General features: G+C 41.5%; 2 protein-coding genes across 2 annotated transcripts in view; one reads left to right on the top strand and one right to left on the bottom strand.

Moving 5' to 3' along the window:
* LOC107693273 (uncharacterized) overlaps nt 1-11,322 on the top strand; it is a 14,636-nt gene extending 3,314 nt beyond the window's left edge. The window contains exons 2-5 of the mRNA XM_016492580.1: nt 133-258; nt 481-795; nt 871-1,173; nt 1,288-11,322. Coding sequence (XP_016348066.1) covers nt 178-258; nt 481-795; nt 871-1,173; nt 1,288-10,752 — 10,164 coding nt within the window. The 5' untranslated portion in view covers nt 133-177 and the 3' untranslated portion in view covers nt 10,753-11,322. The remainder of the gene's footprint in view (nt 1-132; nt 259-480; nt 796-870; nt 1,174-1,287) is intronic.
* A 109-nt stretch (nt 11,323-11,431) lies between these two features.
* psmd4a (proteasome 26S subunit ubiquitin receptor, non-ATPase 4a) lies at nt 11,432-15,139 on the bottom strand. Its single transcript, XM_016492761.1, has 10 exons — nt 15,047-15,139; nt 14,285-14,425; nt 14,073-14,187; nt 13,819-13,905; nt 13,636-13,704; nt 13,326-13,535; nt 12,895-13,003; nt 12,339-12,470; nt 12,194-12,246; nt 11,432-11,984 (listed from the first exon to the last, which is right to left on the bottom strand). Exons 1-10 carry the CDS (start codon nt 15,070-15,072, stop codon nt 11,817-11,819), a joined length of 1,110 nt encoding a protein of 369 aa, XP_016348247.1. The 5' UTR covers nt 15,073-15,139; the 3' UTR covers nt 11,432-11,816.
* Nucleotides 15,140-26,073: the final 10,934 nt, after the last annotated feature.

A 26,073-nucleotide genomic window follows, 5' to 3' on the forward strand; every position in this document is an offset into this window, starting at 1 on the left:
TTTTTTTTAAATATTAAAAATTAATTTTGGTTGTAAACATTTTTGATCTATAAGAAATGCTCTAATCTTGAGTTTAAACTTAAACGAAAGCTTAAACTTAAACTAAATCTAAACAATTTTCCCCCCTCACAGGCATTTCATGAGAGCATTTCATCTCCAATAAACCATTTGGCTACCATGGATGGCGAGTTACCACCATGGAATAAACATGGAAGCCATAACAGTAGGGTTCCCTATGATACAGCAGGGGGTCAGGAGGTAGGTTACAGTCATTTTATTTTTGTATATTGTGATAAAGTAATGACTGAGGCGAATTATTGTGAAAAAGCAGAAGAGTTCTCTCATGGCTCCAAACAAAGCCAAAGGTAGGTGACATATTAATTGTAAGGTTGAAGAGCAACAATATTAGGTTGCATCAAAGACTATAGAATACTTTGGTTGCATCCAGTTCCTCACTTCTAAACTCAAATATCTCTTTAGGAGCATGACGTGATAGGAGACAGCTTTGCTGCTGGAGAACCAATGACACCACTGTCATCATGTATGAGTGGTGCATTTAAGGCTTTGCTACCAGATTACCATGGAACTTCTTCAGCAATGTTAACAAACTCTGATAAATATTCCTATTCTCCTGATAATCATTGTCTCATCAAACCTGACACTGCAGTGGATGAAAAGATAGCAGTGGAGAGAAGGGAAGAAAGTGATTTTTTGAAATACCCTTTGGGTGAAGCATTAGCTAGTGCCACACATATGCTTCCTCTCAGGTGTGCCCAATATGTGACACATGAAAAGGTATGTAACCTCTACACTGCATAACCAAAATCAATGTTATTTCTCCATTGTCACTTAATATCTGTATTTTCACAGAACCGAGAAGTGGACCAGGGAAATGGTAATTGGACATCAGTGATCAAAGATGCTTTAGAGATGAGTAATGGAATGGAAATGGAACAGACTTTATCCATGGATGAACGTGGCCCCCTAATGGACTATAATCCTATATATAAAGGACCTGAAACTGAGGCACAGTTTAGATTGAAGGACCACTATCAGATTGCAGGATCCAAACTAAATGAGAAGATGGATGGGCAAGGAGTAAAAGAAGAATCGGATTCCTTTATTTCAATGTTGTCAGATGACATTAGTAAAAATAAAGATGTTCTGGAAATGGTAGGTGCTGATATTAAAAAATCTTTTGAATGTATATTTTATAAAACAGAATGCAAAATAAGCCATCAAAGAACAAATAATTAATTTATTGTCATATATTTCTTCTGTTCTCAGGGGAAACATGAGGAGCCAAGCATATTAGATGTTGGATCATCTCTAGGAAAAGAGGAACTTGGAATTGCTGGAATCGGAGAACATGAGCCAGGGTTATTACCAGGATTTAACAGGAGTTCATACACTCCTTTTTTTTCATCAGAAAGTCTTTTGAAAAGCGAACAGTTTCCAGGTAATCCTTTGGACAACCAGTCTGTTGATCACACCCTCCAGGGAACAACACAACAATGTGGGCTGTCGTGCAAAGGTGTCAGTCCTAGAAAAACTGCCAGCACAAATACTGGCTTCAAACATGCAGAAGTAAACAATGAAACTGTTCTTCAAAGTTCTACTATATATGGTCTTCATCTTCTTGATTTTCAAAAGGGCTGTCACCAAGCAGAGGTTACAGATGGAAAAACTTCAGTTAATTCTCAGGATCACTCCTCACAGCACAATGTGCAAGACGAGAGAGTAAAGGCAAGCAATCCGCATGTCTCTGAGACTACAGTAATAAAACAAAATGCTGCATATCTGCCCAAAAGTCAATACTTTGGCAGTAAGCTAAAAAAGCAAGTTTATGATCTTGTATCCACTCCAGCCTCAGTGGGCAGTCAAAACACAGCTGTGGTTGAATGTCAAAACTTAAAACTGCGGATCCCAACAGAAGAAAGGATCTCTGAGAACAGTCTACCTGTGCCAGGAAAAATTGAAACTAATGATTTTCAAGAGACATCTATTAACACAAAAACTGAACTCAGTCTAAAGGTAGAAACAAAATTTTCCCCTGAAATTCAGAACTCTTCTTCATTATCAGAGAGAGTTCCAGATCTACCTGTTGTATCCAACAGAATTCACACTGATTATAAATGCAAAGATTCTCAGTTTGAACCAGCCGAAAGTGGCAAATTAAATGAGCTTTGTATTCAAGAGAGCAATTCAAAAAATGTGACACTGACACTTACCTCAACTTCTGTTTTTACTCAAAGAACTGCAGATGAATGTGATATTCATGTCCAAGAAAAACAAACCCCAATAAGTCTAAGTACGGTTCTTCTGCCTTTTAACGAGAATGTAAAAAACTCTGAAAGAAGTGAAAAGGTACTTCTCAACATTACTTCAGAAAGCAGTATTCCTCCATCTACTGAGAATGTTCAGGAAGCTCCACCTTCTCCCACATCAAGGACGGACTGCTCCTCTCAACATAACCTACAAAAAGCATTGCAAAGGCATAAGAAAGCAAGAAAAAGAAAACAATCTGAGCTTGAGGCATTAAAAGGACCAATATACAAATCTAATAAAAGAGATGACTGTTCTATGTATGGATCAGAAATATTAGACAGTGCTGTCAAACAAGACACAACAGGATGTGAGAAAGCTAATCAAAATGTTTTATTGGCTGATCATAACAGCACTGCACCAAAAGAGGACTTAATTACAAATGATGTAAACCCACCTACACCTAGGAAAAAATGTCGGATGGCACAACTTGAGCTACTGGAAGATACAGCAGAGACCTCACAGAAGCCAGATCATAGCTGCTCTGACGCTTCACAGGAAGAAGTACCGTCAAATGCTAGGATCAACAGGAAGGCTGTTTCTAGAAAGAAACTGAAGAAAAAAACAAGGTTACATTTAAAGGCAAAAAACTCTGCTACTCTTGGCAATCAGTGTTCGTCTCAAAGCACTGTCTTGTCCCCAGAAGAGGACTGTACATCACATTTTCAGGTCAGTGACACAACTCCAATGAAAGGAGTCAGTAATCCAGCAGTAATGGAACATGCCATCTCTAGTCTAGAGTCCATTCCAGAAAAATTACAAAAGTCCAGAAAAAGGGCTACAAAGCAAACACTACAAAGCAAAGATGATCCACATAAAGATGTTCCCATAACATTTCCAGAAGTTGAGGCAGACTTGGATGTCAAAGGGCATCAGGAGGTGAGAAGATTTCCTTTAAAGGCTTCTAAAGGAAAAAATAGGAATGCAACTAGTCTGCTGAATAGACAGTCTTCACAAGACTCTGAGGGTCAAACAGATTCTGTTTCAAGCTCAGTGACTGAATCTTTAAAGATTCTAAGCCCTCAGAATAACCCAAAGAAATCAAAGCAGAAGAAAAGAGCACATATCAACAAATCAGCAAAAACACCCAACGTGTGCCCACAAGAGGATATGAAAAACACGATGACTCACAAAACAAAAACTGTGAAAGCAAAAAGTCCTCTAAAAAAGGCACTTAGAACAGATGACAATGAAACTACTCTTTTGGACACACAGCCTTCTGCAGCCACTGCTACGCAACCAGATTCTGTTTCAAATGTAGGAAATGAAGTTGAGTCTCCTGTTATTTTCGGCACACCAAGAAAGTCACCGAAAAAGAAACTGTCAAAGATTAAATGTGAAGCAATACATGTACCTGCTGTTGACCAAACAACAGCTCAACAAAGTGTTTTGAATGCACTCTCAGAATCTGATGTCAGCATTGTGCAACCAACTACAAAAAGATTCAGAACAAGAAAAAAACTTGACAAAAAAGTTTCTCATAACACAGTCGGTGAAAACTGTGAACCTGCTCATATGACTCTTTCTTCAGTTGATTCTGTGTATGCTACAGAAACGGACTATTCAGGTGTCAGCCAACAGAACACAGAAAAGACATCAAGTAAGAGGAGAAAGACAGACATCAAGTTTATAGAAGCACAATCATCCACTACTAGCCAAAAGGATGACGTCACTTTACTGCCCTCAGAAGATTTTTCATCTATTGTGGTTTCAAATCCAGAAGAGACTGTGAAAGCCAAAGGATTTTCTAGAAACAAAACAAATGACAACCACTTAAATGGTAATTTGGTTGAAGAAACATCTTTATTAGCAACTGTGACACAAGAAAGTTCTATTTTACCTACAAAGATTGGCTCTTCAAGCAGTTTTAGACTAAGCAGCACACTGAAAAAGCCAAGAAAAAAGACGGTAACCAAAATCAAAAATGAGGCAGCAGAAATACTCATTGTAAACCAGCAAGAAGATCTGGCTGCAGTACCCTCAAAATCTGGTGCAAACATAGCAGCCTCCAGTTCACAAATGACTTTAAAAGAAAAAAGAAATGTGAAAAAGGCAGTTAGGCAGGAAATTAAGGATGACCATTCAGTTGCTCTTTTCAAAATGCAGGCTTCTACACTTACTCTGAAGCAAACAGAATGTTTTTCAACTTCAGTTCACAGCACAGCAAAAAGATCTAGGAAAATGTCTGACATTAAACATGAAGCAGTACATACACCCGCAGCTGACCAAACAATGCAACAAGAAATCCATCCATTTGATTCTACATCAGCCACAGAAATGGATAATTCAGATGTTCTCAAACAAAAGAAGACAAAAGTGATGATGAAAAAACAGCCTAAAAAGGCCACTAAATGCAAAACAGACATTAAACAAGCAATCAGCGATATTAGAGAACAGTCTACTGTGCAGCAAGAAAATTCAGTTTCAAACAGAAAGACAAAGGTCAGGTCAGAAGACCTGACAAAGAAATGTAAGAAAAAGAGAACATCGGAAATGAAAGTCACAAATGATCAACCAAAGGACGTGGTTCTGCCTCCACCAGCATCTCAGAGTAAGGATGCAACACAAGACCCTTGCATAAAGACAGACAATGTGAATGAAACAGCTGAAAGTCATGTTGAAAACCAGGTTTCCATCACTACTAAAGATGTTGCCAGCCCTCAGAGCTCACTGAAGAAGGCAAAGAAAACACGAAAGAAACAATTGCTTTTGCTTGATGAGGCAGGTGTCATGGTCACTGGTACACAGGTTGCAGATTTATGTAAACTGTCTGATAGTCAGACCGTAGGATCACAGCAGCCTGAAAAAGATGATGCTGTGGTTGATCAAAAAGACCTCAAAGCCACAAAAACCCCTAAGAAAAGGGGTAGAAAACCTGGACGAAAGAAGAGGAAGATGGCTTGCCTGTTAACTCAAACCATTAAAGAAGAGGAACATAAAGATATATGTTATGACAACAGAATTGTCTGTGATTTTCAAAACAGCACACAAATTCAAACTTCTGAAATTTCACAGAGGATAACAGATATTATAGAAGAACCAGTACTGAAATCAAGAAAATCAACCCGGACACAAAAAATAAACTCAGGTCCAGTTGTTGAGAATTTGTTAACCCAGGGCAAGAGCACAGTCTCTTTAGACATCACTGGGTGTCACACAACACTTGGAGAGACTCTTTCAAGTTCCATGCAAACTGCTGATTATGAAGACCAATGCACTGTTGAGAAAAAGCCACCAAGACGAGGAAGACCCCCTTCAAAGAAAAGCAAGAAACAGAAATTATTTGTAGCATTAGCAACTGTGACACAAGAAAGTTCTATTTTACCTACAAAGATTGGCTCTTCAAGCAGTTTTAGACTAAGCAGCACACTGAAAAAGCCAAGAAAAAAGACGGTAACCAAAATCAAAAATGAGGCAGCAGAAATACTCATTGTAAACCAGCAAGAAGATCTGGCTGCAGTACCCTCAAAATCTGGTGCAAACATAGCAGCCTCCAGTTCACAAATGACTTTAAAAGAAAAAAGAAATGTGGAAAAGGCAGTTAGGCAGGAAATTAAGGATGACCATTCAGTTGCTCTTTTCAAAATGCAGGCTTCTACACTTACTCTGAAGCAAACAGAATGTTTTTCAACTTCAGTTCACAGCACAGCAAAAAGATCTAGGAAAATGTCTGACATTAAACATGAAGCAGTACATACACCCGCAGCTGACCAAACAATGCAACAAGAAATCCATCCATTTGATTCTACATCAGCCACAGAAATGGATAATTCAGATGTTCTCAAACAAAAGAAGACAAAAGTGATGATGAAAAAACAGCCTAAAAAGGCCACTAAATGCAAAACAGACATTAAACAAGCAATCAGCGATATTAGAGAACAGTCTACTGTGCAGCAAGAAAATTCAGTTTCAAACAGAAAGACAAAGGTCAGGTCAGAAGACCTGACAAAGAAATGTAAGAAAAAGAGAACATCGGAAATGAAAGTCACAAATGATCAACCAAAGGACGTGGTTCTGCCTCCACCAGCATCTCAGAGTAAGGATGCAACACAAGACCCTTGCATAAAGACAGACAATGTGAATGAAACAGCTGAAAGTCATGTTGAAAACCAGGTTTCCATCACTACTAAAGATGTTGCCAGCCCTCAGAGCTCACTGAAGAAGGCAAAGAAAACACGAAAGAAACAATTGCTTTTGCTTGATGAGGCAGGTGTCATGGTCACTGGTACACAGGTTGCAGATTTATGTAAACTGTCTGATAGTCAGACCGTAGGATCACAGCAGCCTGAAAAAGATGATGCTGTGGTTGATCAAAAAGACCTCAAAGCCACAAAAACCCCTAAGAAAAGGGGTAGAAAACCTGGACGAAAGAAGAGGAAGATGGCTTGCCTGTTAACTCAAACCATTAAAGAAGAGGAACATAAAGATATATGTTATGACAACAGAATTGTCTGTGATTTTCAAAACAGCACACAAATTCAAACTTCTGAAATTTCACAGAGGATAACAGATATTATAGAAGAACCAGTACTGAAATCAAGAAAATCAACCCGGACACAAAAAATAAACTCAGGTCCAGTTGTTGAGAATTTGTTAACCCAGGGCAAGAGCACAGTCTCTTTAGACATCACTGGGTGTCACACAACACTTGGAGAGACTCTTTCAAGTTCCATGCAAACTGCTGATTATGAAGACCAATGCACTGTTGAGAAAAAGCCACCAAGACGAGGAAGACCCCCTTCAAAGAAAAGCAAGAAACAGAAATTATTTGTAGCACATTTAGAAGATAACACCTCTCCATCTGTCCAGATCTCAGATCTCTCTCCATGTCAAGACAGCACAGAAAGTACTGTCAAAGCAGCTGCAAGTCCAATAAAGCAAAAAGATATGGATAAAAATGTAATTGTTACCAAACAATTGGGGACCGATCCCTCGGAATCCCTTCAGAGTGCTAATGATCTCTTGTCACACAGCATCCCTACATCTGGGCGTAAAAAAGGGAAGAACCTTAAAAGACCAATAAGAGACCCAAAGTTAACGAGCTTGAGAGTATCCAGCAGAACATCTGTAACATCAGTCAAAGGTTTTCAAAAAGCAGACATAACTTCCCTCCCACAAAACTCCACAAATGTGTTTAATGAGGAAGGGAAAACATCGTTGCCTATGTCTGGGACAGTGAAGAAACAGAAACTCTGTGAAAAAAATGCTATACAAGATGGCAATGTGTTGGCAGATAAAAAGATAGAGAATAAGGCAACAATTAAAGTACTGAGAGGAAGAAAACGTGGTCGGAAGAAACGAAAAATTAAAGATGGACAGCTTCAAAGATTAAAAACACAAGATTGTTGTGAACCAGCCAAGGATTTACTGGCAAAGTTCAGTATGACCAGTAAATGTCCCACTGAGGACCAAAATAATATAGTTACACCAGAGAAAAATTATATTGAGAAAACCAAGTCAGACGATGTTGAAATGATCCTACCAATAACTGCAGGGACCTTCAAGTTAACACCAAAAAGAGACATCCTATGCAGTTCTCCCAGTGACCTGTCCTCCAATTTAATGAAAGAAGTCAAGAAGTGCAAAGTGGAAGATTCATTTGAGGTTTCTGTGCAATCCTATACTGATAATACAGGAGGAGTCTCAAGAGGAATTTGTAATTTAATTTCTAGTAATGTGGTCAAGGAGGAGTCAGAACAAATTTCTCTGGATACAAAATTGAAACCCAACATTGAGCTGAAATGTACTCGGGAAGCAGATGGACTAAGTGTGGAAACGTCAGGGGAAAAAGTACTTGATAACCCACCAGAGCCAGAAAATGCATTCCAGCCTTCTACAGATTGGAAGGAGGATAGTTTCACACAGGATAGTGAAGACTGTGTTGTAATGCCAAACAAAGTGACTAATAACAGGACAATAAGATCCAAGCCTAAAGAAATAAAGAAGAAACCTCTCACCTGCAAATACTGTGGAGTTTCCTTTCGGCACATTACAGCATATACCATTCATCAACGTGTTCATACAGGGAACAAGCCCTACAAATGCAAGATCTGTGGAAAAACCTTTTCTCAACTGTCTAAACTAAAGTCCCACCATAACGTACATAAACAGGATACCTCTTTTCCTTGTCCTTGCTGTAGCCAAAGGTTTTTGCAGAAAGATGATTTGCTATGTCATTTTAAAGTTCACCTGCAGGAATCAAAAGCAAACAGTGAACCACAGAAGCACATAAAGAGCAAGAGAAATACTTCATCAAATGTGTCTTCGGAGACCCCAAACAATTGTGGGTGCCTTGTTCGCAAGAAAAACTTTGTAAAACGCGTCAAATTGCAGGATCACATGCAAGTGCATGAAGTGGAGAAGCCCTTGACTTGTAAAGACTGTGGGAAGACATTTTGGAAACAGTCAAGCCTCATAGCTCATGAAAAAACCCACTGGCCTGTTAAACCATATGCTTGCTCGATTTGTGGAAAAGGCTTTAACCAACTAAAAGCCCTAAAAAAGCATTCTCAAGACCATGCTGGTGAGACACCGTTCTCCTGCTTTCACTGCGGTCATGGATTCAGTGCCCTGTCTGCACTTAGGATGCACCAAGCATCCAAAACATGCATTGCAAGGAGAAATGATGAGGCGAGCAGTAACATTGAGGGCTTCATTGTAAGTCAAGGAGTTGATGGTCAAGTGAACACACCAGTATTCTTCAAGTGTCAAATATGCAAACAGCTTTTCAGGAAATGGTGCCAATACACTCTTCACCTTCAAACACACACCAGCTCTCCCCCATATATTTGTTTTTCTTGTGGACAGTGTTATGAGAAGGATTCAGAGATGAATGTGCACTGTGAGGTTTGTTGCCAGTCAAGTGGGGAGGAGAAGATTTGTTGTGCATCACTCGCCGAAATCCTGCAAAGTGTTACCCAAATCTACCCTCTAAAGTGTACCTCATCTCAGAGTGTACCAAGTACAGGATTTCAGCTGAATTCCCAAACACCAACCAGATCAGAACAGCTCCCGCAGCTGCCTCGATCGATGGATGTGGAACCTACACAAACAAGAGATACAGATCTTTCAAAACTTCCTAAAACATACTCTGCTCATTCACCCATCAAGCTCCCAAATGCCCAATCACCCGCTCGTTCTGATGTTAACTGTACTTCCCCAAGTAGCTCTATAGAATGGATTGAAATCACTCAGAGTATTTGGAAGTTTAAGTGTTCACGTTGTGGTCAGCGATTCGAGAGGTACAGGGATTTGAGTGCTCATCTGCAAACGCATGCTCCTGGTTTCAGATATACTTGTGCACATTGTGGACAGTTCTTTGAAAGGTGGAGTAAACTATGGCTACATCAGCAGCGTCATCGCCTAAAAAGCCGTTGTTACTCCTGTACGCAGTGCAATCTGCAGTTTCGTTTCTTTAGCTCTTTTAGAGAGCATATGATTGACCATGCCGGGCAGAGACCATATGCTTGTCCGCTCTGTCCCAAAACCTTCATTCATGAGGCAAGCTTACATGCTCACCAATGTGAGTCTCATAAACTTTGTAAAAGTCTGAAATGTGATGTCTGTTCTAAGACTTTCAGTAGTTTAACAAACCTAATCAAACACAGTCTTCTGCACAATGGTTCTACCTCTCACATTTGTCTCCTTTGTAATCTATCATTCACAAATACAAGAGTCTTAAAGAAACACTTGAAAACGCACACCACACACCATGGACCGGCCCTCCCTGATATTCCATCAAAGCCACTTGATTTTCCTCACAAATGCAAAAGGTGTAAAGCTAGCTTTTCAACTGGAGATTTGCTCTACGCTCATCAGATACGCCATTCTCGAGATGCAAAGACTCGCATCCGTCCAGCAGTATTACCTACCTCAAAATTGTCCGATTCTTGTTGTAATGACACACCATCTTCCCCACCTTCCACTCACAGGAATCATATATCAAACCTCAAACTTGATGGCATACCCAATGATGACAGCCTGTATGTTTATTCCCACCCTGACAAGCTCTATGTGTCCCCCAGTCACAGAGTGCAGCTTCCGGTCATTAATTTGGACCCTGATGAACCAGAGGTCTCAGACTCTCAGAATCCTGGTCCTGAACTTCCAAATAGTGAAATCACTTCTCAATCTGACAGCACACACCTACCTCAGGCCACTTCAGATCAGGAAACCACCAACCTAAATTCAAGTGAAAGCATAAAGATGATGGCAAATGGTCAACAAAATTACAGCCTCAACTGTCAGAGAAGCCCTACATTTGTGGAGACAAGTGTTGACATGGAAGTAGAACAACCTACTCAAGAAGAAGAGTCAGAGGAGAGTTTTGAATGTGCCGACTGTACTGAAAAACTAACCAGCGTGTTGGGCCTTTATGAACATTACATACTTCATGCAATGGGAGATGCATATGTACAAGTACACTGATCATTGATAATGTTAGAAGGTAGACATTTTCCCACAGATATTATGCTTTAAAATGAACGTTTTGACACAAATATGTGTCGACGCTGTTATCTGTTTTACAGTTCCAATGTGTAAAGCAAATATTGGCAGAATGCTTAACTTGTATTTTTTACATCTTGAACAGTGAAAAATTTGCATTACGACTCTTCATTCTAACATGCTTTTTCAACCCTCAGGTTCATTCAGTTTAAAAGTTGTTGCCCACTAGCCACTCTTACATACTATTACTGGGGTCATGTCACTATGCCTTATCTCAGTTATCTCTGTACTGCCATTTATCATCTCCCTTTGTGCCTTCAGTGACAGTTTTGGTTTTGTAAAAGATCTGTAAATAGATATACATAATCCTGTATAACTCCAAAACCTCCTAGTCCTTCCTCTGTAAAAAAAACTTTTAAAATTCAATTTTGTAATATTGAGAGGTGGTTAGATGTAAATTAACCTTGAGCGTTCTATATCTCATATATGAATGTCTGGCTGGGACAAAAATATACTGTTTATTGTAAAAATGTGTAGATCTTGAGAACATTAGAATATTTCTGGAAAATAATGGCTTTGAAAAGATCCAAAAGATTCTATGCTTTTAAGTGGATTCTTTAAAAAAAATAATAAAACATACTGCTTGACATGTGTAATTTTTATTGTCAAACATCCTACTTACAAACCCAGGTAAAATATGTTTTTAAGCAAAATAACAAACTGTAAGGCTTGTGACCAGATGTCATGTGTTTTAATGGCAATAGGAAAAGCAGAAACCATTCAGATTACCACTAAAACAGATGTTTCGCATGGTTTTATCAAATATTCAATAAATTGTGCACAGAACAGAAGGGGAAAAAGATTATTAGCAAGCTATGTGTGAATTTTTGAGGTACCACACAACATTGCAGTAATTTGGTAGTGAATGTCTTAGCAAATCCATAAGCATCTAAAACTGCTTTTATAAGGACTTCGGATAGACACTTCTTGAATTAACTCATTTCACATGTCAAACGGCTTGTACATCAATCACAGGACACTTGAATTTATTTCTTCTTCTCATCTTTTTTCCCCTCTTGTTTGTTACCACTCTGAGAGGCTAGGGAGCCCATGGCATTACGGATGGCCTCATTGTTGGGATCAACACCAGGTAGATTCTCCAGGACACTCTGGAGGAATTCTGGGTCCTGCATTACATCATAATCATCCTCTTCCTGTAGAATCAGTTAAAAAGCACAAGAGAAAAGACAAGTCAGCAGGGAATATAAGGGAACAGTGTTCTGTCACAAGGAAAAGACATGGGGACCGTATATATAATGAACAAAAACTGCTCAGCAATTTGACACTATAAAATACAAGCAAATTTAAAATTTGATTACAGTATCCTGAGACTGATGAGCCCAGCAGACGATATTTTAATTACCTTAGATTCCGCAGTGTCCATTGGAGCTCCCGTATCCATTGACTCTCCGAATTCTGACATAAGAGGGATAATGGTCAATATTACATACTATGTCAAGCACTGAGCATATTCTAAGACTAAGAAGGTACAAGGAGGAGGCACAAACCTCCACCTGCCAGGGACATCTGCATAGCATAGGCTATCTGCTCTTCTTCTGTCATGCTGCTGAAGTCTGGCAGTGCTGCCACACCGCTCTCAGGCTGAGAGGCAGACATCTTCAGAAGAGCTTCTTCTGATTCTGAAGGGGAGAACAAAAGTGGCACAGAAAATCAGGACTTGGTCTTGCAATGGGAATCAACTAAACGGTAAATAATCAAAGACTGACAATCAGTTTAATAATAAAAAGCAAACAGTGCAATTTTACTACTTGAAAATGAACAGGCTACTCAAATGAATCAATACATGAAAAGGTTATTCAGAATGAGGACCATGTTAAAGTCACCATGAAAGGCTACAAAAATGTGAAAGATGCTTTATGCTGCCAGATCGTGTAGTACCAGCATCTACCAGCAGTGGCTAACAGGGTCATACTAACCAGCAAGACCTAATACGCAATCCTTAAAATTTTGGTACATTTTGAAACCTGCAATCTACCCAGTACTAGCCCAGAGCCACTATGCTTATCATCCTTCACTATTTCAAACATTTACGCACATCCTTACCGTCAGCGGTTGAGGTGGGAATGCCAGCCTCAGCTGCTGATTGGGCGGCCGCCCTTCGAGTCTCCTCTTCCTGCCTCTGCCTTTGTTCCTCCATAGATACACGCAGAGCCTGTGGATCAAGAGCAACTTAAAGAAACATCTCCCCTTTCAATGTAATTAGAAAAGATCAAGTGAGATTAAAGTAAAAATACAAAAAAAAAAGTTTCTGACTTAATGAAGTTACTGGTAAACAATCAAATTTAAAGCATCACAGAGCTTAAGTGTTCACACATTTTGAAGGAATCAACCTATAAATGCTTTACTCACGATGATTCTGCATATTTAACATATGTATCAGTAGTTTCACCGTAAAATAAATGATACATTTCACCTGTTAAGTTTATGGACTCGTTCTTCAGTGCAGTTATACAAAAGAAGAATTTGTATCTTACCAGGGCCAGTTCTGGGTCTGCACTGGGGTCCACTCCAAACTCAAAGTCACTTGCACCCATCACGGTACCACCCTCACCAGCTAAGATGGGAGAAGACAGAAGGGCATCAGCCAGGCTGGGCCCAGGGGGCACTGTGACCAGATGAGAACCTGTGCCCTCCTTTCCATTCAGAGTGTTCACAAATGCAGTCAGTTTCTCTGTGTTCACTTCCTGAACAGATTGATTACAAGAGAGAAAGTAAAAAATCAAAGCAAGGAAATCGGAAAGATTTTAAAGTGGTCAAAAAAAAAAAAGGTTTCATGCCAGTTACCTCTTCTCCAAAATTTATCACATCTACATTGACCTTTTCTTTTTTCAACCGCTTTGCCAACTTTACCAGCTGGAAAAGATTTGGTGAAAAAAATTTGTAAATTGTATTACCCAAAATATTCACAATTGACTAATCATGAAAGATGAAAAGCATTTGTCATTCATGAACAACAAATAAACGTACATCTTTTTCGTTGTCCTCTACTGGGCTGCCCACAAAAGCAACAATCCTCATCTTGTGGTTCTTGCCTTGTCTATGCTTTAGTGCCAGCTAGATGCAGATATACACAAACGTAAATGTTAGCAGATTAAAATACTACTTTCACTTTTTTTTAAAGGAAATTCGCCAAAGCATGTATGAACTTCTTTCCTCTATGGAACACAAAAGGAACTCTCTTTGAGTAAACTATCCATTTAGCCCTCTATGAATGTACTTACATGTGCCACTCGTATGCTAGTGCAGAAGGAGATTTCTCCCAGTGGCTGAATCGCATGAAGCTTTGAGACAATGCGGCCTGTGTCTGATGTTAAAGTGGTGAGGACCTCACAATTACTGCACCAAACCAAAAGATGTGTAATTACACGCAAACAACACCATTGTCTGACAGATCATACATGTATGAAATAAAATACAACACCGACATACTTACTTTGCCATTGTGATTAGGCCCACATTGTTCTCTGGGTTAGTACGGGTCTTTGAGTGACAGACAATGTTGACAGCATCCTGCTGTGCCTGTAATCTGGTGGGCAGGAAATCTCCATTCCTCATGTATTCACTGTTGTCCACACTGTTAAGACATGAAGACAATCAGCATGTTTCCATCAAATGCATACAAGTGCAAGAGCATAAACTGAGTGCTGACATTTGCAAGAGATAAAAAATAATAATAATAATAATCAAACACTAGCACTTGGTGATCCTAGTTTTATTTACACAACAGTCAGAGTAAGTAAACTGGATCCCAGCAGTGGAAAACTGCTTTAGATAAATGTCCGTGAATCAAAACCAAGTGAGCTGCCTATCTAGACATCTTTTGAGGGCGTTATACTAACAATTCTGCTCACTAGTGTCTGAGACACAGCCAGAATCGCTTCATGACAGTTCTAGAAGACTAAATAAGACGCTATCAAATTGAGATCACTAATAAGTGATGATTGTTTATGAGTCATAAATCTGTTTTTGTGTTAGTGGTCCGTTTCTTTATTGCAGAGCTACGTGCTGAATAATGACTCAGGAGAAAGTCATTCTATTCAGAAACCGGCTATTGAATTCTCTTACTTGTTCTAATTTAAGGGCTCAAAAGTGCGACAGAACAAAAAAAAACTATGTATTTACAGTAATTATGAGGAGTATTAACTATGTAAAAAGCGCAAATATATCTAAAACAACGCGTTTGTTTATTTCTTACCAGACCATAGTACTTTCGAGCACCATCTTGGAAATCCTCTAGTCCGTTTCCCAAAGTCACAGCGTCGCTGATTGGCTTACAGATGTAGGACATTGACGAGATTTGTAGCAGCAAAGCTGATTGGCTGACGGTTCCGTCGGTACTTCTGTTACAGGACGCGGTGTAGAACTGTATTTGTCGCGCCTACATGTGGTGGGAGTTCGCGTTACTATATATATATATATATTTATTTATTTATTTATTTATTAGCAGAGGTGGGACCAAGTCATTGTTTTGCAAGTCACAAGTAAGTCTGGAGTCTTTGCATTCAAGTCCCGAGTCAAGACAGACAAGTCCCAAGTCAAGACAGGCAAGTCCAAGTCGAGTTGCAAGTCCTCAACTTTAAGATTCAAGTCTTAAACAAGTCATTAGTGTTCTTTGCCCAAATTAGTGTCTCAGTATTAATTACCATATAAAATTTATAGTAATTTATATCAGGAAGGCAGGTAGAATAGGCCTATGTTTGACATAGTTCAATTTCATGTGAGATGGGCGCTTTTCACGAGCGGAGATCGCTACTAGACGAATCATGTAATTTGTTTTTTTTCTTATCTCGGTTCTTTTGTGGTAAGTTGTGCTATTACTCCAGTAATTTATACTAGCCTATATATCCAGCGCTCCCTGAACGCAGTCTCTGGCTTATTGCCAGTCAAGCGCAAGCACGCTGCAGGGACGCGTCTATAACGACTTTGATCTGATCATAGTCTTTCCGAGTCACAGGGCTCAAGTCCAAGTCAAGTCTCGAGTCATTGCTGTCAACGTCTAAGTCGAGTCTCAAGTCTTCTTTAATTATGTCGAGTCTCGCAAGTCATCAAATTTGGGACTCGAGTCAGAGTCAAGTCTGGAGTCGTGTGACTCGAGTCCACACCCCTGTATAATTATATATATATATATATATATACACACAGGTACATCTCACAAAATGAGAATATCATGAAAAAGGTCAATATTTTTTGTCACTCATTTCAGAAAGTGAAACCCATATATTATATAGATTCATTACACACAGAGTGAAATATTTCAAGCCTTTATTTCTTGAAATTTTGATGATTATGGCTTACAGATAATGAAAACCCAAAATTCAGTGTCTCAGAAAATTAGAATATTACATAAGATCAATTAAAAAAAAAGTATATTTTAAACAGAAATGTCAGGCTTCTGAAAAGTATGTTCATGCACTCAATACTTGGTTGGGCCTCCTTTTGCATGAATTACTGCATCAATGCGGTGTGGCATGGAGGCAATCAGCCTGTGGCACTGCTCAGGTGTAATGGAAGCCCAGGTTGCTTTGATAGTGGCCTTCAGGTCATCTGCATTGTTGGGTCTGGTGTCTCTCATCTTCCTCTTGACAATACCCCATAGATTCTCTATGGGGTTCAGGTGTAATAGGGACAGTGTACAAGTGCACCAAATCCTTCTCTGATAAGAACCAGATGCTGCTTTTCATCACATTATAATCAGATATATCTTTCCACCTGTAGTCCCTAATGGCCAGTTAGACATTGCAGAAAAGCTACCATGCCAAGACTCTTAAAATGTTTATTAGTTCCAGTGACATTTATTCCTTCATTCTAATTCAGTTTTTTTATTTAATTTTACTCAACAAACTCTCGGTTTAGTCTGTTTTTTGGGAAGATTAGCCTACAACTTTGGTGTTTAACAGTTTCAGAAATGTAAACAAAGATTAAAATTGAAACTTCATTTGGTTGGTTTTATGTTAAGTTAGTTTTAAAAAAAGAAATATGACTGTTTGAAAAAGGAAATTTGATTATTAAATTAGTTTTTAAAAGAGGTAAATAATCTCAAAATTTCACATGGGTTTGAATCAGATTCAGTCAGATGGTCAATTTACACTCGGTGCATCTTACCCACTGACTTGGGTCCACTACCCCCACCCTGGGGCAAATTGAGCCACAGAAACACTTTTTTATAAGAAGCCATATTTTTAGAACCCTTTGTCATAGATACATTCTGATCATATCATCTAAAATGATAGGAAACATCCTGAAATTACTTTAGATACTTTTATTGTACTTCTGCGTCAATGTCCCTTATCTTGAGGACCACATAAGTAAAAAAAAAATAATAATAAAAACACAGTAGGGGAAAGTGGGGTAAGATGAGCCTTTTTTTTTATTAAATTATGGAAAATAACTGTTGCAGTGCTGCAAAACTATTAAATTTTTACTAATTCCAAGATTCACTAGTCATTACTTTTTAAAATAATTGCAACTGCAATTATTTATAAGTAGCCTATTATATTTCAAATATTTTTCTATTAATCTGTTAGCCTGCATTGCTTGAACATCTATTTTGAGAAATTACATTATTCTCCCATTCGAAAATGAATCCCGCATTTATGAGGGATTTAGGCTGTCACTCCTGAAACTTTGCTGCTTGTACAGGGTATATATGGCCGTTAGCAGCACGAAAAACAAAACTTATTCAAATTCTGAACGGATAGAATGTGTGCAAATAGCCATTCCTTTAAAAATCACTAAAAATGTCACTTACTTCAGTTCATCGCGATCTCAAAAAGTTCCTTTATGATTAATGAATCTCTTATTTACTTTACATCGTGTAACAGTGACAGGAGTCTGTGTTTGGCTAACGTTACATTGCTCAGCGCTACGAAAACACGTTGTAAAGAATCTTGACGCTTTCCAGAGAGCAAACACAAATACGCACTGGAGCCTTTACCACATTTTTTTCGCCAATATCCTTTTAACTGAGGATGCTTTTGACTGCATGAGAAAATGGATGTGTGGCGTGAGCGTGAGAAAAGTGTCAATTTGCGTGAGAGTTGGCAATCCCTGCTTTTGACTAACATGCTTTTCACAGAAAAATAACATCATACAGGTTTGAAACAATTTTAAGTTCAAATATAAAACACAAAACACTTTGCCTTTAACAGGCTTTAAGATATTATCTGTTGGGAAAGCATAACACATGAAGTTTACTTTTTGGCAGCGACTATTTGCACTAAGTGTGTAAATAGCATAGCGGTAGATGCTTTTTACACTAATAGCAATGGATTCTATTTACACTAAGTGAAAATAGCAGTATTTTTGAGCATATGCTAGTGGAAATAGCTATAGATTCTATTTACACTGTTAAAATAGGTTCCCTTTCGATACTTCACTCGTACTGCGTCGCTAGACGCTGCGGGAAACTCCTTTTCTCCGATTTACTGAAGCCTTTTTTTTCAATCACATCTGCACTGCCATTGTTTCAGAAATGAACCCAAAATGGGCAGGGCATCTGGCTATATAAGCAGGTGCTCGGCATAGGATCACTGATTCTTTCTCCTTCAGCGACGACATCTACTGCTCTTCGCTGATTCTACGAGATTTGAAGCCTTCGCCGGCAAGCTGATCCAGCCGCCGTTCTGCAGCAGCAAGATCAGCTCGCTGTCTCCGCTCTCTGCTCACCGCTCTCAAGCAGCACTGATCAGCACGCCGCTTTGCAGCACCGGATCAGATCGCCGCTTCAAGCAGCTCTGTTCCCGCGTCGCTCTCAAGGCAGCCCCGGTCAGCGCTTCGCTCAAGAGCCGTCTGCAGAGCGCCTGTGTTGACGCTTTCCTGCTTGTGGTAACAAAAAGAGCACATTTATGAGCAAATTTCCTGCGACGTTGTTGCAAATGTCGCACCACGGCTGTGGCTCGTGCAGGACACCACTGCACGCTGATGACGGGCACAGTGAATGTGTGCGATGTCTGGGGAAATCCCACTCAGAAGCCGCGCTCACAGAGACGTCATGCTCCCACTGCGAGAGCATGAGTCTCGCCTCTTCTGGACGAAGCGGTGGCTGCACACCTCTGCCCCCCCGCTGCCATCGGATGGAAGGCAAAGGCCGCTCATCCCTCGAAGCCCTGCCGAACGACTTCAGCCCTCGCTGGTCATGCTTACACCTCGGCGGGCCAGGCTGCGTCTGCATTACACTCTATGGCGGTGCTCCAAGTGTACCAGGCGAAGCTCCTTCACGCCATGGATGAGTCTGGGCCAGAACACTCTGCAGCGTTCATAGAGCTGCGCAGCGCCACCGATTTGGCCGATTTGGCCACAAAGACGACTGCACAGGCCATTGGGAGGTCGATGGCCAGCCTGGTGGTGCTTTGGCTCTGCAAAGCGCTACCCTTTCCCGAAGCGCCAGGGAACCCGGCCCAAGATTGTGCTGGACCCTGCGCCTCAGAAGCCATCCTGATCCCTCAGGAAGGAAGAGGAGGGGGCAAAGTCTCGCTGTGACCGGACCACCCCCCAAACTGCCTCGTATATGTTCCCAGTCGCCCCGTCCAGTTCTGGGTGCTGGGAAAAATGTGTTTATTGCATGCAAAGGGCCTGTTCTAGTGCCCAAGTGTACAACCGCTGTGATAGCGGACAAAATAAAACACAAACATACTCCAAAAGAGAGCAAATCTCCTCTTCCAAACACGGCGAGCCCCGTGTCCCTTCACAGCAACCCGCCGCCCGAACCAATTCAACCCCTTGCCACAAGGGCCGAGACCTGGCAGGCCATCCCCGGCGTGTCAAAGTGGGTTATGGGGATTATAAAACAAGGTCATCTACTCCATTCAGAGCACAGGTAATCACGCTCTCTGCGCTCCCCCCCTTGCAGGAGGACCAGGAGCTAAATCTGCTCTGTCCTGTCAGGGCATTAAAAATCTACTTTGACCGCTCCGCCTCCTTTAGGCAGTCGGAGCAGCTCTTTGTATGCTTTGGTGGCCGCACCAAGGGGCTTCCGGTCACAAAGCAAAGACTATCCCGTTGGATAGTTGACGCAATAGCTCTTGCATACTCCTCCTTGGGCCTTCAATGCCCCATCAGGGTCAGAGCACATTCCACGAGAGGCATGGCCTCATCCTGGGCATGGTCCAGTGGTGTGTCCATTGCAGAAATTTGTGCGGCGGCCGGCTGGTCCTCGCCGTCCACCTTTGTCAGGTTCTACAACCTAGACGTCCCTGCTTTGCAGGCTCAGGTCCTTTCTGCTTAACTGTCTCTCTGAGCTCAAAACGCTCCAGGAACCATATCCCCGCCCTAAGGCTGGATTTAATCCTTGCCGAGTTTGACTACGTCTCAAACCCACTAAAGCTCCCACGTCTGGGCTTAGCTTCCGGCACGCTCTCGGCCCTATCTAGTTCCGAGGCTGTGCGAAGCTCTAAGAACGATTATGTAAGGCCGGGCTCGACCTCTATGAGTTAGCCCATTTCTTTGCCTCCTCTTGACCCCGAAAAGAATCCGGGTTTCTCTCGTGCAGGACACCACTGCACGCTGATGACGGGCACAGTGAATGTGTGCGATGTCTGGGGAAATCCCACTCAGAAGCCGCGCTCACAGAGACGTCATGCTCCCACTGCGAGAGCATGAGTCTCGCCTCTTCTGGACGAAGCGGTGGCTGCACACCTCTGCCCCCCCGCTGCCATCCAGCCCTCGCTGGTCATGCTTACACCTCGGCGGGCCAGGCTGCGTCTGCATTACACTCTATGGCGGTGCTCCAAGTGTACCAGGCGAAGCTCCTTCACGCCATGGATGAGTCTGGGCCAGAACACTCTGCAGCATTCAGAGAGCTGCGCAGCGCCACCGATTTGGCCTTGCGCGCCACAAAGACGACTGCACAGGCCATTGAGAGGTCGATGGCCAGCCTGGTGGTGCTGGAACGCCACTTGTGGCTGAATTTGACAGAGATCAAAACCATCTTCCTTGACTCCCCAGTCACAGGCCATTGGGAGGTCGATGGCCAGCCTGGTGGTGCTTTGGCTCTGCAAAGCGCTACCCTTTCCCGAAGCGCCAGGGAACCCGGCCCAAGATTGTGCTGGACCCTGCGCCTCAGAAGCCATCCTGATCCCTCAGGAAGGAAGAGGAGGGGGCAAAGTCTCGCTGTGACCGGACCACCCCCCAAACTGCCTCGTATATGTTCCCAGTCGCCCCGTCCAGTTCTGGGTGCTGGGAAAAATGTGTTTATTGCATGCAAAGGGCCTGTTCTAGTGCCCAAGTGTACAACCGCTGTGATAGCGGACAAAATAAAACACAAACATACTCCAAAAGAGAGCAAATCTCCTCTTCCAAACACGGCGAGCCCCGTGTCCCTTCACAGCAACCCGCCGCCCGAACCAATTCAACCCCTTGCCACAAGGGCCGAGACCTGGCAGGCCATCCCCGGCGTGTCAAAGTGGGTTATGGGGATTATAAAACGAGGTTATCTACTCCAATTCGCTTGAGAATCCCCGCGTTTCTGTGGTGTGATCCCCACCTTAGTAGGGAACACGAACGCTCGCGTTCTTTGTTCCGAGGTGGCTGTGCTGCTGGCGAAACGGGCCATAGAAATCGTCCTGCCAGCTCAGAGCGAGTCAGGCTTTTACAGCCGCTACTTCCTCGTCCCCAAAAAGGATGGCGGCCTCAGACCCCAGCCTTCTCCTTTACGCTTTTCCGCCGATCGCCCTGATCCCTCAGGTTATCAGGCGAAATAGGGAACAAAGGCACAAGGTTCTTCTAGTGGCCCCGCTCTGGAGAAACCAACTATGGTTCTCAGAGATGTCTCAGCTGCTCACGGCAGCTCCATGGCCCATTCCCCTGAGACGGGACCTCCTCTCTCAGGCGAACATGACGATATGGCACCCCCAACCCAAGTTGTGGGCCCTACACTTATGGCCTCTCGATGGGAGCCTATGAACCTCCCAGAAGGGTATCTTGAATACCATTTCTCAGGCTAGAGCCCCATCTACAAGGCGCCTCTATGCCCTCAAATGGTCGGTCTTCACCGCTTGGTGCACAAACCGCAGTGAAGATCCGTCCACATGTGACATATCTTCGATATTGTCCTTCCTTCAAGAGCTGTTGGATAAAGGTCGCACCCCCTCCACTCTTAAAGGTCCCATGGCATGAAAATGTAACTTTATGAGGTTTTTTAACATTAATATGAGTTCCCCTAGCCTGCCTATGGTCCCCCAGTGGCTAGAAATGGCGATAGGTGTAAACCGAGCCCAGCCCTGGGTATCCTGCTTCGCCTTTGAGAAAATGAAAGCTCAGATGGCCCAATCTGGAATCTTCCCTTTATGTCTTCATACAGAGAAAGGTTACCTCCCCTTTCTCTGCTTTGCCCGCCCAGAGAATTTGGCCCGCCCATGAGAAAATGAGCTACTACCGTGCGAGGCGAGCGCAATATTTTTTTTTCCTCGAGAGACATCATGGCTTGCAAACGAGCGAAGCATGGCAGTTGCTCAGTGTTTGGATGTACAAATGAACACCGAAGCATTTTTTTTAGTTCCTTCATCCGAAGAATGAAGAAACAATGGGTTAATTTTATTTTCTCTGGTAATGCACCGACACAACTTCCCAAAGTTTTGTATGTCTGCGCCAAACATTTCACCGACGACTGTTTCCTCAACTTGGGCCAATACAGAGCTAGCCTTGCTGAACGTCTGAAAATAAAGTCTGGATCAGTACCAACTCTCCTTGGCTCAGCTACAAACCTCGGACAAGTAAGTCAACTAACGCTATACAATTTTGTTGCTTTACTGTATATGGTTACCTAGCTTGTTTTGCATTCAGCTGCCTCTCTCAAGGGATGTTGCCTGCCAGACAGACCACCTGGAAACACATACTGTAGGCACACAGCTATCCTTAAAGACTCTGTGGCCCCACTTTAGAAGTGAAGGTATGTACCTGCCACCTTCAGTACATTTACTTTTGATGTAGTTAGTACGTATTCTGGCATTTCTCTTTGCTTTCATTATGTGTTGTTTCATTAGACTTTCCTTAGTAAAGTTAATTTTGGCCACAGGTGTCCAGGCAAATGTCTCCTGCAAAGATTTCGGTGTTGGGACATCCAATGCAGACCCTTTGTGCCTGTCATCGACACCTTTAAAGCGACTACCCAAAAGACCTCGTCTAGACCTCAATGAACAGCTGGAGGATAATACATTGGAGGACAGCTCTTTAGTGGAAGCTTCAAAGGGACAGGATTCCACTTATGATCCTGCTGACTCCATCACAGCATCGTTAGACTCTACACTTAAGTCGTAAGTTACTGAGTGTGAAGATATATGTGTGGCTCGTGGCTCGCATTCTAACATAAAGAATTAGTCTCAGTGAGACTCAGTGACTCATTACTTTTAGGATTGTTTATGTGCATAAATATTATTAAATCAGCTGCAAACAGGGTGATGGTTTAAATTACAGTCCAGATGAAAGCTCAATCTGTTTAACTCAAAATGAGTTTTCCTTTCTTTGTGGTTTGATATAGAGAAGATTCATCCACTCCCACAACACAACAGCAAAAAGTACATAGTGTACGAGAACTGCATCATGGAGTTGTTTAATGTATGTCCAGTCTGCACGCGGGCATGTGATGTGAGGACCCAAAGGCTGGGGACATTCCTGTCTGTGAAGCAGTGGTGCCCCCATTGCACATTTAGAAGACACTGGAATAGCCAGCCTATCCTTGGGAGCGTGCCATCTGGAAATCTGCACCTTTCTGCCACCGTGTACCTGAGTGGTGCATCTTTCATACAAATCGAAAAGGTAAATGATGTGCAATTGTAGTTACTTTGACTGCGAATTACTTAAATTTAGATCAAATTACATGTATTATTTATCCCCCCACACCAACAGGTCAAGGCAATGAAGCTACAGTTGTTTAGGTATGAAACATTTCGACGCCATGCCAGAGCTTTCATTGAACTGGCAGTTACCACTGGAAAGTCACACAGGATGTGAATCTGCAGTGGCTACGTCAGGAGGAAAAAGTGATAGTTGGTGGTGACATGAGAGCTGACTCTCCAGGTATTGATACTTTACTAAAATAGTGTCGTTTATACAGGGGTATTGTTTGAAGTTAAAAGGAGTGACCTAAATAAAATGCTAGACATAATACCAAAGTATTGAATATTGATTACTAATGTAACTATTTGAACAAAAACAGGCCACTCTGCAAAGTATGGCAGTTATACAATGATGGATCTCCATACTAACACCGTTGTGGACATTCAGTTGGTTCAGGTGAGTTGTCAAAATCGATTTTGTAAAGGGGTTATTGGTTATAATTTTAAAAGCAAAGTCTATAATGCATTTTCTGTTAATATATTGTTTTTCTGTGTTAACAGAGCAACAAGGTTGGTGGTAGCTGCCACATGGAAAAAGAGGGCCTGGCAAGGAGTCTAGCATTACTGGAGTCGCATGGCGTCAACCTTGATTGCATTGTCACTGATCGTCATCCACAAGTACAGAAGTTCCTCAGGGAGAGAAACATAACCCATTACTACGATGTCTGGCACATGGCAAAAGGTATATTGTCAGTGCCAATATGGAGCTGATTGACGTCCATAGTCCATTACACCATACAAAATCTATCAGTTTTGCTCCAGCCTTTTCCTTTCTTTGAGTTATTAGTGATATCCTTTTGGTGAGAAGGACCTGATGTTAGATTTTTTTGAAGCTTGCGTAAATATCCCACAAGCTGGAATAATGACCCGGATTCTGCATCCCAGGAGGCCCCAGCACCAGCTCACAAATGAACGATAGGAGAGATAGCTGTAGCGACTGAACAATTGATTCTGATATTTAGTCTTGCAGAGATTTAACATTGGTTTGTGTTATTGTTATCTAAACAAATATTCCTATGCTGCTATGGATCATCTTCAATGCTTGTTTTGTAACATTTTTCAAGTTTTTTTTCTCTCTGATGTAAATAAATCTTGACACTGTCTACACTATTGAATGAAAATTAGACACAAGGTTTGTTGGTGGAATAAACAGTCAAGACTCAAGACTTTATTTCTTATTTTATTAACTTCTGTAACAAAGCACAACTTACTGGTGTATTCCTCTCAAATGTAGAGGACCATAGTCAGCTCTGTATATTTGGCCAGCATTCTGCAGAGAGTAGACATTGATGCAGACAGGATACAATCCAGGATGGTCAACCATACATGAGCTGTTCTTCGACCTCCCGTAGTCTTCTAGTAACCTAATTAGAATTACAAATGGTAAGTGTCAATTTTAGGCACAATTAGTTGTCAAATGAAGAGACAAAGTAGTTTCCAATTTAGTGGTGAGAATGCTACCTGAGGTATCTCCAAGCAGCAAATATTCTCAGCTTCTGTGGGCATGGTAGCACATTTTCCACAACGGCACCTATCCAAAAAGGTAAATGTAATAATGGCAGAGGTCTGACTAATATAGTGGCGCTGGTTAGTGTCTATAGCTGATAATTTTTATATATATATATATATATATATATATGATAGCAAATCAGTGCAACATGAAAAGCCAACAACGTAGGCTAGCATTAGCTACATGATAATAACTGTAACCGCATACATAAACAAACCAACTAAAGTACCGTATCCAGACACAATATTTTAAACTAACCATTCGGAGACGTCCTGCTGTAGCCGCTGAGTTGCAACTTCTTCATCCGGTGCTTCTCCATCCGGATCAGATTCTGGGTCAAACTGAAAAGCTTGAACGACTGCGTGTCTACGAGCCATTGCGATACATCCACTGTCAACATTAGCGCATGGTACCGTGGCCGCAAGCTGGTTAAGGCCACACACCCACCCTCCACCTTGCCCCGCCTCTCTCCTCCTCATTAGCATTTAAAGCTACAGACACAGAAATGGCACGTCCTAAGGAAAGCTCATTGTGGGACTGGCTCGTAGTGGCTGAAATTCTGCACCAAGGCTGAATTTCGGGAAAGAGACTTCAGATACAGTACTAGGGACCACTTAGGCCTATAAAAAAGCATCCAAAAAGTAGCATGTCATGGGACCTTTAAGTCACTTGGCTTATCTAGTAAAAGTATATTGATTTAAGAATTGTTAGATATTTTGACTAGAAACAAGACAAAAATACTAAGTAAGATAAGCCATTTGTTGCAGTGCATGTACTATGTTGAGTTAGTGTTATTTTATTTTATTTTTTTATTTTTTTCTTTCTTTCTTTCTTTCTTTCTTTCTTTCTTTCTTTCTTTCTTTCTTTCTTTCTTTCTTTCTT

Source organism: Sinocyclocheilus anshuiensis, unplaced genomic scaffold (assembly GCF_001515605.1).
Source record: "Sinocyclocheilus anshuiensis isolate Anshui unplaced genomic scaffold, SAMN03320099.WGS_v1.1 scaffold566, whole genome shotgun sequence".
Lineage (NCBI taxonomy): Eukaryota > Metazoa > Chordata > Actinopteri > Cypriniformes > Cyprinidae > Sinocyclocheilus > Sinocyclocheilus anshuiensis.